Below are 12,609 nucleotides of genomic sequence, written 5' to 3'. Positions count from 1 at the left end.
ATTCAGACCCCAGGGCACAGGTGAGTGCGGGACCCGGAGGCCCTGGCCTGGGCTTTCCTGTGCTTTACAGCGTCTGTATTCTGTGGCCTCCCTGAGAAGAGGCTTCTAGCTCTTGGTGTGTCTCCCATCACTGCCTTGTCCCTCCTCCAGGACTAAGCTTGGCCTATTGAGTGTCCTCAGGGTAAGTAGGCCCCTGTGTTCTCTGGACACATGAGGATACTGGTGGGGCTCCAACCCCATGAAGAAGCTGTAAACTTGGACTCTGAGCCACTGGAGCAAACATCCACTGGCTGTTCTGTTTTCTTAGGCCTGATGGGGAACTTCTGCGGCCCTGGTCAGAATCCTGGAAGCAAGCAGATGCACTTCCGCTGTGTCAGGGCTGCGGGGGCAAGCCTGCGTCCTCCAGGAAGGCCAGTGGCATGGGGTCATGGTCTAGCCAGGGGCTGGCCGTACCCCTGCTCTTGGGCAGAGAGTCCTTCCTGCCTGGGCTGTTCTCTGGCTCAGGAAGTGGGGGCAGCCTCGAGCAAGGAGAATCTGGGAACTTATCCCCAGGAAGAGCAGTGTGTCCCGAAGTGCCCGTCGGTACTGCAGCTCCTTGAGGAGGGAAGGTCATGGCAGACAGTACGTTCTTCCTCCCAAATAGCAGCAGCCAACATCTGCTCACAGAACCCAGCAACTCTGCAAGGGCCTGAGTGAATTATATTCAAAGAGGTTTCTTGAACGCTCCCTCGAGCCCTTTGCTTCCAGTTGGCATGATCAAGTCACAGAGGCCCTAGTAGCAACATGTAGGGACCTGAGCTAGAAGGTGGTGGAGGTGGGGGTTCCGCTCACACGACAACCTCCAGTTAGAGGAGGGGATGACTGGTAGAAGACAGTGTGCTCAGGACCGCCGTTGCCTCAACTATACGATGAGCCAGCTCTCGGCCTCCCAGTGCTCAGCACTGAGCTTCAGTAAGGGTTCTTGCCAAATGATTTTCAGCTCCCCTGGCTGAAGGTTGCTATTTCAGAAGGGCAAGACAAATATGGGTGGGGTTCCCCTTGACAAGAAGGGAAGGATAATCTCTTGGGAGACCGTGCCTGCCTCAGTGAAGACTCTTTTAGGCTAGCCTCGCTAAAGCCGAAATCCCATTTTATCATTTCTCCTACTGCAGTGGTCCGTGTGCGTCGGACTCACCCCGAGGGCTTGTTAAAACACAGCTGACTAGGCTCCACCCTAGATCCACTGCATCAGACTCTGGGAACAGAGCCTGATAATTTGCTTTTCTGCCGAGGTCCTAGGTGATGCTGGTGCTGCCGGCCTGGAACCCCACTTTGAGAACCACTGCTCTAATGGCTGTCCCTGCGACTAGAGCAGAACCTGCGAGGTGCCACACGAGGGGTTCTCCACTCTGGCTGTTCATTAGAATCACCTGGGGGAAGCTTTTAGACGTGGGAATCCCGGGTCCCGCCTCAGACCCGTTAACAGGGATCTCTGGGGACGGGGCCCTGGCTGAGTCTGTTTTCCCCGATGATTCCGTACGCAACCAGAGTTAAGAACCGCCGTCCTGCCTGGTCTGGCCCCCGCCTCCCCCTGAACCTCCTCTCATCACTTTCCCTCCTTCACAGTATTCTAGCTTGCCTGGCCCTTTGGACCGTCCGGGCTTGCTTCCACCACGGGACTTACTTAGCACTCACTCTTCCCTCCTGCTGGCAACACTCACCCCCAAGGTCTGTGTGCGGCTGCCTTCTTCTCATCATCCTTGTCTCACTCAGATGCTATCTGCATAGAGAACCCTTCCTGACTTCCCCAAGTACAGTGGCCACCACCACGCCTCGGAAGACAGTCCTCACCTCCTCGGTGTCTGCTCCGCGTAGCACCTGTTATCTACAGTCATTCATTTATTTACACGCTTACCGTTTCCTCTTCTAGAGTGTAAGCTTTCTGAGGGCAGGGGTTTTTGTTTCTCATGTTCCCATATTGTCCCTAGAACCCGGAACAGGGCCTGATACATCAGAAATAACTCAATAACTATGTGTCGAATGAATGAAGTCAGGGCACAGTGGTGAGTGGTTTGGGGCGAGAGGTGCCAGGGTGCGACCCTGGGCTGCCCTGCATGGTGGGAAGACCAGACCCTGAGCCCTTCCCCTCTGGCCGCAGACGCTGCAGAACGAGATTGTGGGCCACACGCCGCGGGTGGAGGACGTGCTGCACAGAGGGCAGCAGCTGGTGGCTGCGGCCGAGATCGACTGCCAGGACATCGAGGGGCGCCTGGGGCACCTGCAGGGCTCGTGGGACACGCTGCGGGAGGCGGCGGCTGGGCGGCTGCAGCGCCTGCGGGACGCCAGTGAGGCGCAGCAGTACTACCTGGACGCCGGCGAGGCCGAGGCCTGGATCAGCGAGCAGGAGTTCTACGTCTTCTCCGACGAGACCCCCCAGGTCAGCTCGGGCAGGGTGCCGGGCTGGGTGCCAAGACCGACCAAGGGGAAGAGCTGGAGGAGGTGGGCAACCAGTGGGGAAGCTGTAAGGCCAGGTGAGTGAGGGCAGGAGCAGGGTATACGAGGTGCCCTCCTTCCTCTCAAGAACATACGGCGCACGTACTGCAGCCAGGGGCCCTGTTTGCCAGTTAGGTTTGCTCTAACCCAAGGGTTCTTCACCTTTTTTGTGCCATGGATTCTGTGCTGATGAGCTGCTGGCGGGGTGGGGCGGAGGGGTGAGGTGAGGGGGTCTAAAGGCTGGGGTGACACGGGAAGTTTTCATGGGGACAGAGGCTGGATGTGGGCCTGGAAGGGTGGATGTCAGATAAGAATGGAGGGCATCGCATGGAAGGTAGAGTGTGGACATTGCTAGGCAACAGGTATAGCGGGGGGACCGCGCGCAGTTCTCCTGTGGGTGTCCCGTGAGCCTGTCCCTCCCCCATCTCGGGCACCTCCGGGAGCTAGGCTGTAACCTGGGCCAGGTGAGCCCGTGCCCTGACCGCCCGCCGCCTTCTAGGATGAAGAGAGTGCCATCGTGATGCTGAAGAGGCACTTGCGACAGCAGCGCACAGTGGAGGATTACGGGAAGAACATCAAGCAGCTGGCCGGCCGGGCCCAGAGCCTGCTGTCTGCAGGCCACCCCGAGGGGTGCGTGTGCCTCCTGGGGTGACTTGGCCGGATCCAGGGCATCAGGCCAAAGGCCCCATCAACCAGGATCCCTTCAGGTCCAAGGAGGAAAACAGGAACAGTTTTCCCAAAAACTATGGGTTTGAGAAAACTGCCTTCTGGACTGCTGATTGGCCCAGTTCCCTTTTATGTTGTGGTTTGGTGTAACTTCAAACAGGGCTGACCGAGGGCTGGTTTGCAAAGAGGTTAGAAAATAGAATAGCAAAACTACCCCCTTGGTGCACGGAGAGCTCCAGTCTTTTGAAGAGTTCGTCTTCCGCATCTTTGAGCATAGTCTAACTTTACTTTTCCTTTTTGTGGTCCAGAAGCTACCTCAGGATCTCACAGTGTCTCAGCAAAATCACTGTATACCCGTCTAACCCGTTCAGTTGTGTGGGCCCCACTGGGCCAGACACCTCAGGCTGCCCCCAGTCTTGGCCCTGTCCTCAGTCGCCTTTAGGGCACCCAAAGCAGCCACCTCAGTGTCTCCCAAGGAGCCCCAAGGATTTAGCTACTGGGACTGCACATCCCTCCCTGAAGAGCTGAGCAGGGTCTGCTGCTGGTGGAGCTGGGCTCAGGCAGCCCGCCCCTCAGCCTCCTTGGAAGGATAGCGGAGGAGTTCTCCGTTTTCACTGTCTGAGCTTCCCAGAGTCAAGGGCAGGGGCGGGAGGCACCCCCTCTAGGGGGACACATTTCATCACCCCCTGAAGCATCATGGTCTAAGGGATGGTTCCTTCTCTCCCCAACTCTTCCCCGTCAAAAGTCATTTCTCCAAAGCCGTGCTCCTCTACCCGTCTGTGCCTCGGGGCTGGGCAGGAGCAGGCGGGCTCCTCTGAGCTGGCTGCCCTGGGTTCTCTGTCGCCGTCTCTGAGGGCTTTCTTGTTCTGAATTCTAGCGAACAGATCATCAGACTTCAGGGGCAGGTGGACAAGCAGTATGCGGGGTTGAAGGACATGGCGGAGGAGCGCAGACGGAAGTTGGAGAACATGTACCACCTGTTCCAGCTGAGGAGGGAGGTGGATGACTTGGAGCAGTGGATCTCAGAGAAGGAGCTGGTGGCCTCCTCCCCAGAAATGGGGCAAGACTTTGACCACGTGACTGTGAGTACCCAGGGCCACCACTTGCTTGTCTGCCTCTAATGCAGTAGACCTAGGAGCTGTCATTCCAGACACACACACACAGACCTGCCAGGTGCAAAGTGTCGCAGAGATGTGGGCTCCCCCAGTGTGAGCTCAGGCACCCTGGGGAAGGTGTGGGAGCCCGGCTTCAGGTGGTGGCAAGTGCTGCTGGGGGAGTCGGCAGCCAGCGTGATGACAGCACCACACGCCTGAGCCCTGATAACTGATAACCGCGTTTCTGCCTATCCCCGTCCAGCTGCTCCGGGACAAGTTCCGGGACTTTGCCCGGGAGACCGGGGCGATTGGGCAGGAGCGGGTGGACACCGTGAATGCCATCATTGAGCGGCTCATCGACGCGGGCCACGCAGAAGCGGCCACCATCGCCGAGTGGAAGGACGGGCTGAACGAGATGTGGGCGGACCTGCTGGAGCTCATCGACACGCGCATGCAGCTGCTGGCCGCCTCCTATGACCTACACCGCTACTTCTACACCGGGACTGAGATCCTGAGCCTCATCGACGAGAAGCACCGCGAACTGCCCGAGGATGTGGGGCTGGACGCCAGCACCGCCGAGTCCTTCCACCGCGTGCACACGGCCTTCGAGCGGGAGCTCCACCTGCTGGGCGTGCAGGTACCTCTTGTCCCTGGCTGTCCCTCCGTGCCTTCCCCATGACTGCCTTCCCTGGGGCTCCGCAGTGTCAGGTCCTCTCCTGGCTTCTGGAAGGGAAACCTCTGGAACAGGCACCTCCTTAGGGAACAACAGCTCCAGACAGGAAGCAGAGGCTTTCAGACGTTCTTTAGCTTCAGAGCTAGTTCTTTAAACTGAAACTTTTCCAAAACCCAGTGCAAAGATACCTTAAAATGCAATTTCTTTGGTTGTCAAAGCGTTATAGTATCATTAGTGAACATACATGTGGCACTTTTCTAGCACCAGGTACTGCTCTAAGCAATATATGAGGCAACTGAATCCTCAACGACTCGCTGAGGAAGGGAATAATGTTATCTGCCTTTTCTAGATGAGGAAAGCAAGGCAAGAGTAACTAAGTTGCCCAGAAACATACAGCAAAGCAGTGGAGCCAGGATTCAGATCCCAGCAGTCTAGCTGTAGACTCTGCACCCTTAGCCACTGGGCTGTTCCGCCTTTCCACGTGGGAGTGGAGGGGGGCCCAAGATCAGCTTAGACTCCCTCCCTCCATCACGCGGTGCACCTCCACAGGGCCATAGGGTCCTGCAGAGTTTAGCGTGATGGAAAGGGTGAGGGCAAGGGCTCAGCGGTGGGGGCTCCCCCGGCTTCCGGTGGAGCAGAGAGCGCTGGGCTGGCTGTGCAACCCTGCACCAACCCAGCGGGGTTTCGGGAAAGAACCCCAACGTAGGTTGGGCCCCTGGCTCACCACGAAGGGGGACCGCCTAAACGCTTGTCCTCCAGCTGGAGGTGCTTTGGAGGTGCCAGAGTCCCTGAGGCAGGCATAGCCCCACCGAGGTGTCAGGAATGAGGCGTCACTGCCCGGAGGCTGGCCTCAGACGGGGGCTGGCACCACGCAGAATGGTTAGGAACGGGGCGTCGAGAGCACGCCTCCAATCCCAGCCGTGCCCTCCCCGAGCGTGAGTGGCCTCCAGCCAGTCACTTAGCTGCCGTGTGCCTCCGTTTCCTCATCTCAAAAACAGGGATAATAATGGTACCTGTATGATGGGTTTGTTGTAAAGATGAAGAAAGTAATAAGAAGTATTTAGAGCAGTGTCTGGTACATAATTACTCTCACAATCATACAGCAAAGGGCACAGAGCCTCTCTCACTCCCAAATCCTCATTAGAGTCCAAGGGATGCTTTGGTCAACAGAGGTGCCAAAGCAAGGAGCCTTCTCTCCAGCACCCAGTGGATGGGAGCTGAAGAGCCTGCCTCCAGCACTGTCCTTGGGATGGAGACCAGGAGGAGGAAGATGCCTCGTGCATCCCAGGCCTGAGACATGTCCGCCTGGGGAACAATGTCCAGTTTTGCCCCAACAGGTGCAGCAGTTCCAGGACGTGGCCACCCGCCTGCAAACAGCATACGCTGGGGAGAAGGCAGACATCATCCAGAACAAGGAGCAGGAGGTGTCTGCCGCGTGGCAGGCGCTGCTCGATGCCTGTGCCGGGCGCCGCACCCAGCTGGTGGACACGGCGGACAAATTCCGCTTCTTCAGCATGGTCCGAGACCTCCTCTCCTGGATGGAGAGCATCATCCGGCAGATCGAGGCCCAGGAGAAGCCCAGGTGAGGGCAGTGTCCTCAAGGCAGCCCCACTCCTGGGCCACTTCGTCCCAGAGGCTGGCAGACCAGGGCGCTGCTCTGAGGGTCTACCCTGCATGGACGTCCTGGACTATGGTGCACAAGAATCCCCAAGGGGCTCCTGAGGCTGGGTGCAGGCAGAATCTGAATGTGTCAAGTGCTACTGGGAGGACTGACTATTCCAGAGTAAAGGGAATCCTGAGAGTGGCAAGAAAGACACCTGTCATTCGGATTCTCCAGTGGGGGCAGTGGCCATGGTTGTCAGTGAAAATAAGCAGTTTGTTATCCAAAGCTGGGAGGGTCCAGAGTGGTCACTCTTCCCCCAACACGGGCATAGGGGGGCCATTTCCCTAAGACTCAGGAAAGGAGCTCATTGCCCGTGAGAAGTGGGGGCAGTCGGCCAGGATCAGAGCTCTCTACACACTTAGTGCCCATCTCTGTCCCTCTGCCCTTAGGGTGCCTGGCCTGGTGGCCAAGCTTTATATTTAACTTCATCACTGAGCTATAGTTCACCTACCATACCATTCAGCCATATAAAGTGAACCATTCAGTGTGTGTCTTGCATAGTCACAGCTGTGCAACCGTCACCATGACGTAGGTTTAGCATATTTTCATCACCCCAGAAGGAAACCCTGTACCCTCAGCAGTGATCACCCCCACTCCTCTCTCTTCCCAGCTCCTGGCAACCACTGGTCTGCTTTCTGTCTCTAAATTTGCCTCTCGTAGACTTTTCATACGAGTGAAATCCTATAACATGGGGTCCTTTGTGACTGGCTTCTCTCACTTAGCACAAGCTTTCCAAGGTTCTTCCGTGTGGCGTGTATCAGTACCTCGTTCCTTTTTTATTGCCAAATTTAACATTCCTGGGATTTTTTTTTGTGGTCACTGCACCCCCATCCGTGTCCTGACCACTGACCAAGGGAGGACACTAGGGCATCAGTGTCCCTGCTGGGGCTGGGCAGCTGGCAGAGGACTTCCCGGTTGTCCGGAGAGAGAGGAGAGAGTGGGGTCTGACTCCCAGGCAGGTAGGGGCCCCCCTCTGATTGGGACTTGATGTCAGATGGGCCAGAGTCACCCAGAGTTTGCTTTTGCACCAAACTCCCACCCCTGCCCTGCCCCCCACACCCCAGGGATGTCTCCTCGGTGGAACTGCTCATGAAGTATCACGAGGGCATCTTGGCGGAGATGGAAACCCGGAGCAAGAACTTCACTGCCTGCCTGGAGCTCGGCGAGTCCCTGCTGCAGCGGCAGCACGAAGCCTCCGACGAGGTGGGGGGGACAGCGGGACAGAGACGGGCCCTCTCCTGTTCTCGCCTCCACTCCTGCTGGGCCAGACAGTTTCCTGGGAGGGAACCTGTGGGCCGTGGTTTCTCCGAGGAGGTTCATCTTTCCTTCACCCCGGGGAGGACTGGGGCTGTGTGCAGGCCCGGGGATTACAGCTCCATCAGACCCATTCAGGGAACTGGCTGCTTCATAGAGAGAGTGGGTTCATCACCCACCCACCTAACCCTCGCACGTGTGTGTGTGCTTTGGGGTTGGCGGCACCCGCTTCCTGAGTGAGGCACGTGTTCACTTCAGAGAAGTTAAGTAACTTACCCAAGGCCACACAGCAGGCAAGTGGCAGGGCCAAGACTTGAAGCCAGGTCTGTGTGACCAAGCCCTACAGGCTTTGCAGGGCCCCTCCGCACACCACCTTAGACAGGGGAAGTGTTACCAAAGCCTGAGCCATCTTCCCTTCCTCCCTGCAGATCAGGGAGAAACTGCAGCAGGTAGTGTCCAGGAGGAAGGAGATGGAGGAGAAGTGGAAGGCCCACGAGGAGCGGCTCCACATGTGTGAGTGCAGCCTGGGAGCCGGGGAACCTGGGGGCCGGGGGGTGCAGGGAGGGGTGATGTCACAACGCGGTGGATTTTCCCCGCCGCTGAAGCCCATCTCTGACCTGCCAGCATCTGACCCCTGTCTGCCCTCTGCCCCACCTGCCCCCCGCCTCCTGCCAGGCTGGTGTCCCCGTAGAGCTGCGGCCTCTCCAGGGGTCAGGGTGAGGCTCTAGGGCATCCCAGGTGTTTGATCTGAGGCATGCGGGGCACAGAAAGAGCTCTGTTCTCCGCAGCTGGAAACAGGAGTGGTGGGGAAATCCCACCACTCGGGTAGGAGCCACGGGCCACGAAGATGTAGACTCTCCCACAGCCGCTTGTGCACGACTGTGTGAGTGAGACAGTCGGGCTGGGAAGGGAGCATTCAGGGCAGACGACTGTTCTCAAAGGGCGACGTCGAAACCATTTTGTTTCCAAAATAGAGTTTGTTCTGATTACTGTGTTTTTAAAATATTACTATCAGTGGAGATGAGGTAAGGACCCAGCACAGGGATGGAGTAGCCTCGGGCAGCAGGGTGTCCAGGCGGTTCAGGGACACCTGTGTGGGCCTCGGCCCGCCCACCAGCTCCGCGTGTATCTGTGAGCGGCCCCAGGGTGCCGGCAGGAGCAGCCTGCTGGGTGCTCACAGACCCCCGGGCCTGGTTGTCCGTGGCAGGGCTGGAAGTGTGCCAGTTCTCTCGAGACGCCTCGGTGGCTGAAGCGTGGCTGATCGCCCAGGAGCCCTACCTGGCCAGCCGGGACTTTGGGCACACAGTGGACAGTGTGGAGAAGCTCATCAAGAGGCATGAGGCTTTTGAGAAATCCACAGCCGTGTGGGAAGACCGCTTTGCTGCCCTGGAGAAGCCCACCACGGTGAGCCGGGAGGCTTGGGGCAGTGGGCAGCCATGCCTTGGGGGGTTCCTTAAGTCAAGAACTCTTAGGCTGTTATTGGGGGACCTGCAGACCGTGTAAAAGGCTGAGCAAAGAGGGAGAGTGGGGAGGACATAGGAGTGGGAGAAAGTACTGACTTTTGAACACAAAAGACAAAGGGGAGAATTCCAAAAGGAACAAACACAAGGTGTGTCGGGTACAGGGAGCCTCTTTCGAGGAAGGTTGTCTGAGAGCAGGCTCCCCTCTGCGGCTGCTCTGACCCCCCCCGGCCTTTTCTTCCTCTAGCTTGAGCTCAAAGAACGCCAGACCCCGGAGAGAACCAAGGATGAGACTGGGTGAGTGCAGGGAGGACTTGGCTGGAGCACTTGCTGAGAGGTGGGAGGGGAGGGAGGAAGAGGGTGCTTCTGATCAGAAACAGGCCCCAGGATGCTTTGACCATCCAGAGAAATCCAGAGTGGCTGGAGCTTAAAGACAGAGAAGAGCTTTCATTTCCCCTAAATCCTGGGTGGCCTGAAGGCCGCGTGCGGGAAGAAAATGGGTGGAGGGCCGCGGCTGCTGCACCATCGCCCTCCCGCTCTGGGAACCGACGGAACGCGTGTCCCGGGGACTGTGCTGCGTGGAACCATGCTGTTTCTGAAGCACCTGTCTTAGCTTTTCAGGTGGAGGCAGACGAGCAGCTCTCTGCGGAGCGTCTGCCAGGCTGCAGACGTGGCTTGTGTTCTCTGGGGAGGAGGTGGGAAACCAGGGCTTGGAGGTAGGCTCTGGCCTCCGAGAGGTGCTTGTTTCTGAAGCAGGACGGTGTCTTCCGTAGGCCTCGAGAGGAGGAAGGCGAGACGGCAGGGGAGGCTCCCCGAGGTCCCCACCGAGCAGCCACCGAGAGAACATCGCCGGTCAGTTCCCTGTCCCACTTGTCTAGCTCCTGGGAGTCGTTGCTGCCAGAGCCCCCCCACCCCGAGTAGGCTCAGCCGGAACAGGAGGCCAGGATGGGCACACGCTGCCCTCACCCCCAGACTCCTTCCATCGGCCTTCCTTTTTTACTTAGCTTTTCTCAATTCCTAGAATAATTCCCCTCCTCCCTTCAACCAAGGAGAAACGGACATGCCAGCCCACTGATATGACTCTCTTAGTTTGGTTTTACCTGGTTTAATAAATTTTATTATATAAACACATCAGCATCTACATCAGGGGGGGACAGTGTATATAGGCAGAGGTGATCCTTTTCTTTTTTTTATACACTGTTCTTTTACCCATTTTCCCTCTAATACTATCCTTAACTCAGTACCGTCTACACACACACACACACACACACACACACACACACTCACGCTCACAAATGGACCGTTTGGTCTTCCTGCCGCAGCCATGGCTTTTAGGGCAGTGAAGTGGGCACACCCACCCTCCAGCAGACTCCTTCCTCCTGAGCAGTGCCCCCGCCCCCTTTGCACCTTCCTGGGTCAGTGAGGTAGAGATAGAGCTGGTTCTGAGGCAAGAACAGACTTGAGCGAGCCCTGCAGGAGTGAGGGAGAGCCCCAGGGCTTCTGGGTCACAGGCCTCCCACTTGTAGGAAAGGAGGATGCGTGAGGGAGGGGGGGGAGGGATCCAAACACTCCGGCTGCCAGAGGTCTGGACAGATGGCTTCAGGACCTTGCCAGGAATAGGTCCTTTAGCTGAAAGGGCCCAGCAGGTCTCTGTAGGGAGTCTGGGAGGCTGCGATCCAGGTTTTGGGGAAATGTCCTGGGAGCAGCTGACTGGGAAGAAAGCAAGAACCCAGCATGTGCCTGGCATGGCTTTACCACTGCATGTGCCCCCTGTCTCCAGGTGCCCAGGTGAGCTTATCTGAACCTGTAGGAGCTCTTGGTGGAAATCTCTGGTACACAAGCATCCCCAGAAAAATGCATAACACGGAGCATTTCCTGTGCAGAGCCCCGTCAGATCTAGATTTCAGCCCTTCCCACACTTCTGAGGCAGACACACACACACACACACACACACACACACACACACACACACGCGCACGCGCACACACGCACACACTCTGAGCTCCCTCTGCCGCCTCCAGCCAGGCCAGAGGCCTCCCTTTCTGAGCTGCACCAGCCCTTCATGTCCAGCAGAGGGCATTCCTGGGCTCCCGCTGGAGGGTCTCTCCCAGGAGTTCCCTCTGAAGATCCCATCGTCGCGTGTGGGGGGGTCTCTGGTGGACTTGGCCCTGCCCCCCTTTGCTCAGAGACAGCCCCCACTGGAAGGAGAGAACTCTGGGGGCTGGCACAGATTGTGGACACCGGGGCTGGGACTGTCCCTGCCACCTGCGCTTCGGCTGTGCGTCCCTGTGTGTCTGCGTGTGGTGGTGTCCTGGGTCTGCGGGTTCCTTTGTGGCCGCCTGAGCAGTCCGTCCATCATTTGTGTCGTGTGCACCTGTGCCGTGTAATTCCTTGTGCATCAGAGCTGCCTGCATTCAACACCTGAATGTCGCTGGATTTGGGGGAATAAAACCTGCTTGGACCTGAGTATCTCTCTGGAAGGAGGGAGAGAGCCACATCTGAGACCCTTCCCAGAGAGCCAGCCACCCCACCAGATGGGGAAACTGGCCTGTGCCCGTTACCCGGAAGAAACCCGATGGCGAATCAAATGAACACCAGGCCCGAGGCCTCATGGAAACAGATTTCCTGCTGCTTCTCCTTTACAAGCCCTCTGCTGAGTTCTCATGAGGTTCCACGGAACTCCAAGGGAGGGTGGGATACCCCATTGGCCTCTGATATGAAAAGAGAGAATGGGTCCCATGCACGTTTCAAAACCTTTCTAGGAACCACAGGCCTCTCCCAGGAAGGCTGGCTGTCCGCTGAGCCTTCTCGCTGGGGTTGGCCTGGGTCCGGTGGCTCTCCTGCTGTCCCGTGTGTGGTCTGGTGTCGGTGCCCTGTAGGATAGATCCGTGCTGTGTGTGGTCTGGTGTCAGTGTCCTATAGGATAGATCTGTGCGCTGTGGCTTCACATGAAACCCATCACTAGTGCATGCCGGCTTCCTGCTTGGGGGAGTGGACGGGAGTGGACCAGGCACCTGAACCCCCGTCTGGACCGCTGCACAGCACACGGTGGCCACCCTGCCAGCCCTGCCTGGTCCTCCCCTTCCCAGGTGTGTGCACGTACACACGTACACACATGCAGGGACTGGGGTACCATTCCACACAGCTTTTCCTTGAGCACATCCCTTGGCTCCGTCACCTCTCACCTGTCTACATTAGAGCATGTCCTAATAAAAAGAAAAACAGGAAAAAAAAAATCCACTATACAGGTAAGTGTGTAAGAGTGCGTGAGGCCAAGCAGAAGGAACAAGGTTTCACAAGTGGCAGAATTCCCAGAGTGCAAGTCAA

At 57.6% G+C, this 12,609-nt stretch overlaps 1 protein-coding gene across 1 annotated transcript in view; it reads left to right on the top strand.

Annotated features, from left to right (window-relative positions):
• The window catches only part of SPTB (spectrin beta, erythrocytic), a 62,259-nt gene that overhangs the window by 37,088 nt on the left and 12,562 nt on the right, over positions 1-12,609 (top strand). The window contains exons 22-31 of the mRNA XM_057733717.1: positions 2,138-2,416; positions 2,972-3,102; positions 4,016-4,220; positions 4,495-4,869; positions 6,243-6,487; positions 7,633-7,771; positions 8,251-8,335; positions 9,030-9,226; positions 9,530-9,579; positions 10,056-10,134. Coding sequence (XP_057589700.1) covers positions 2,138-2,416; positions 2,972-3,102; positions 4,016-4,220; positions 4,495-4,869; positions 6,243-6,487; positions 7,633-7,771; positions 8,251-8,335; positions 9,030-9,226; positions 9,530-9,579; positions 10,056-10,134 — 1,785 coding nt within the window. The remainder of the gene's footprint in view (positions 1-2,137; positions 2,417-2,971; positions 3,103-4,015; positions 4,221-4,494; positions 4,870-6,242; positions 6,488-7,632; positions 7,772-8,250; positions 8,336-9,029; positions 9,227-9,529; positions 9,580-10,055; positions 10,135-12,609) is intronic.

Source organism: Hippopotamus amphibius, chromosome 4, assembly GCF_030028045.1.
Source record: "Hippopotamus amphibius kiboko isolate mHipAmp2 chromosome 4, mHipAmp2.hap2, whole genome shotgun sequence".
NCBI lineage: Eukaryota > Metazoa > Chordata > Mammalia > Artiodactyla > Hippopotamidae > Hippopotamus > Hippopotamus amphibius.
The sequence above is the reverse complement of the archived record's forward strand: the minus strand, read 5'-3'. Positions and strand labels throughout refer to the sequence as shown.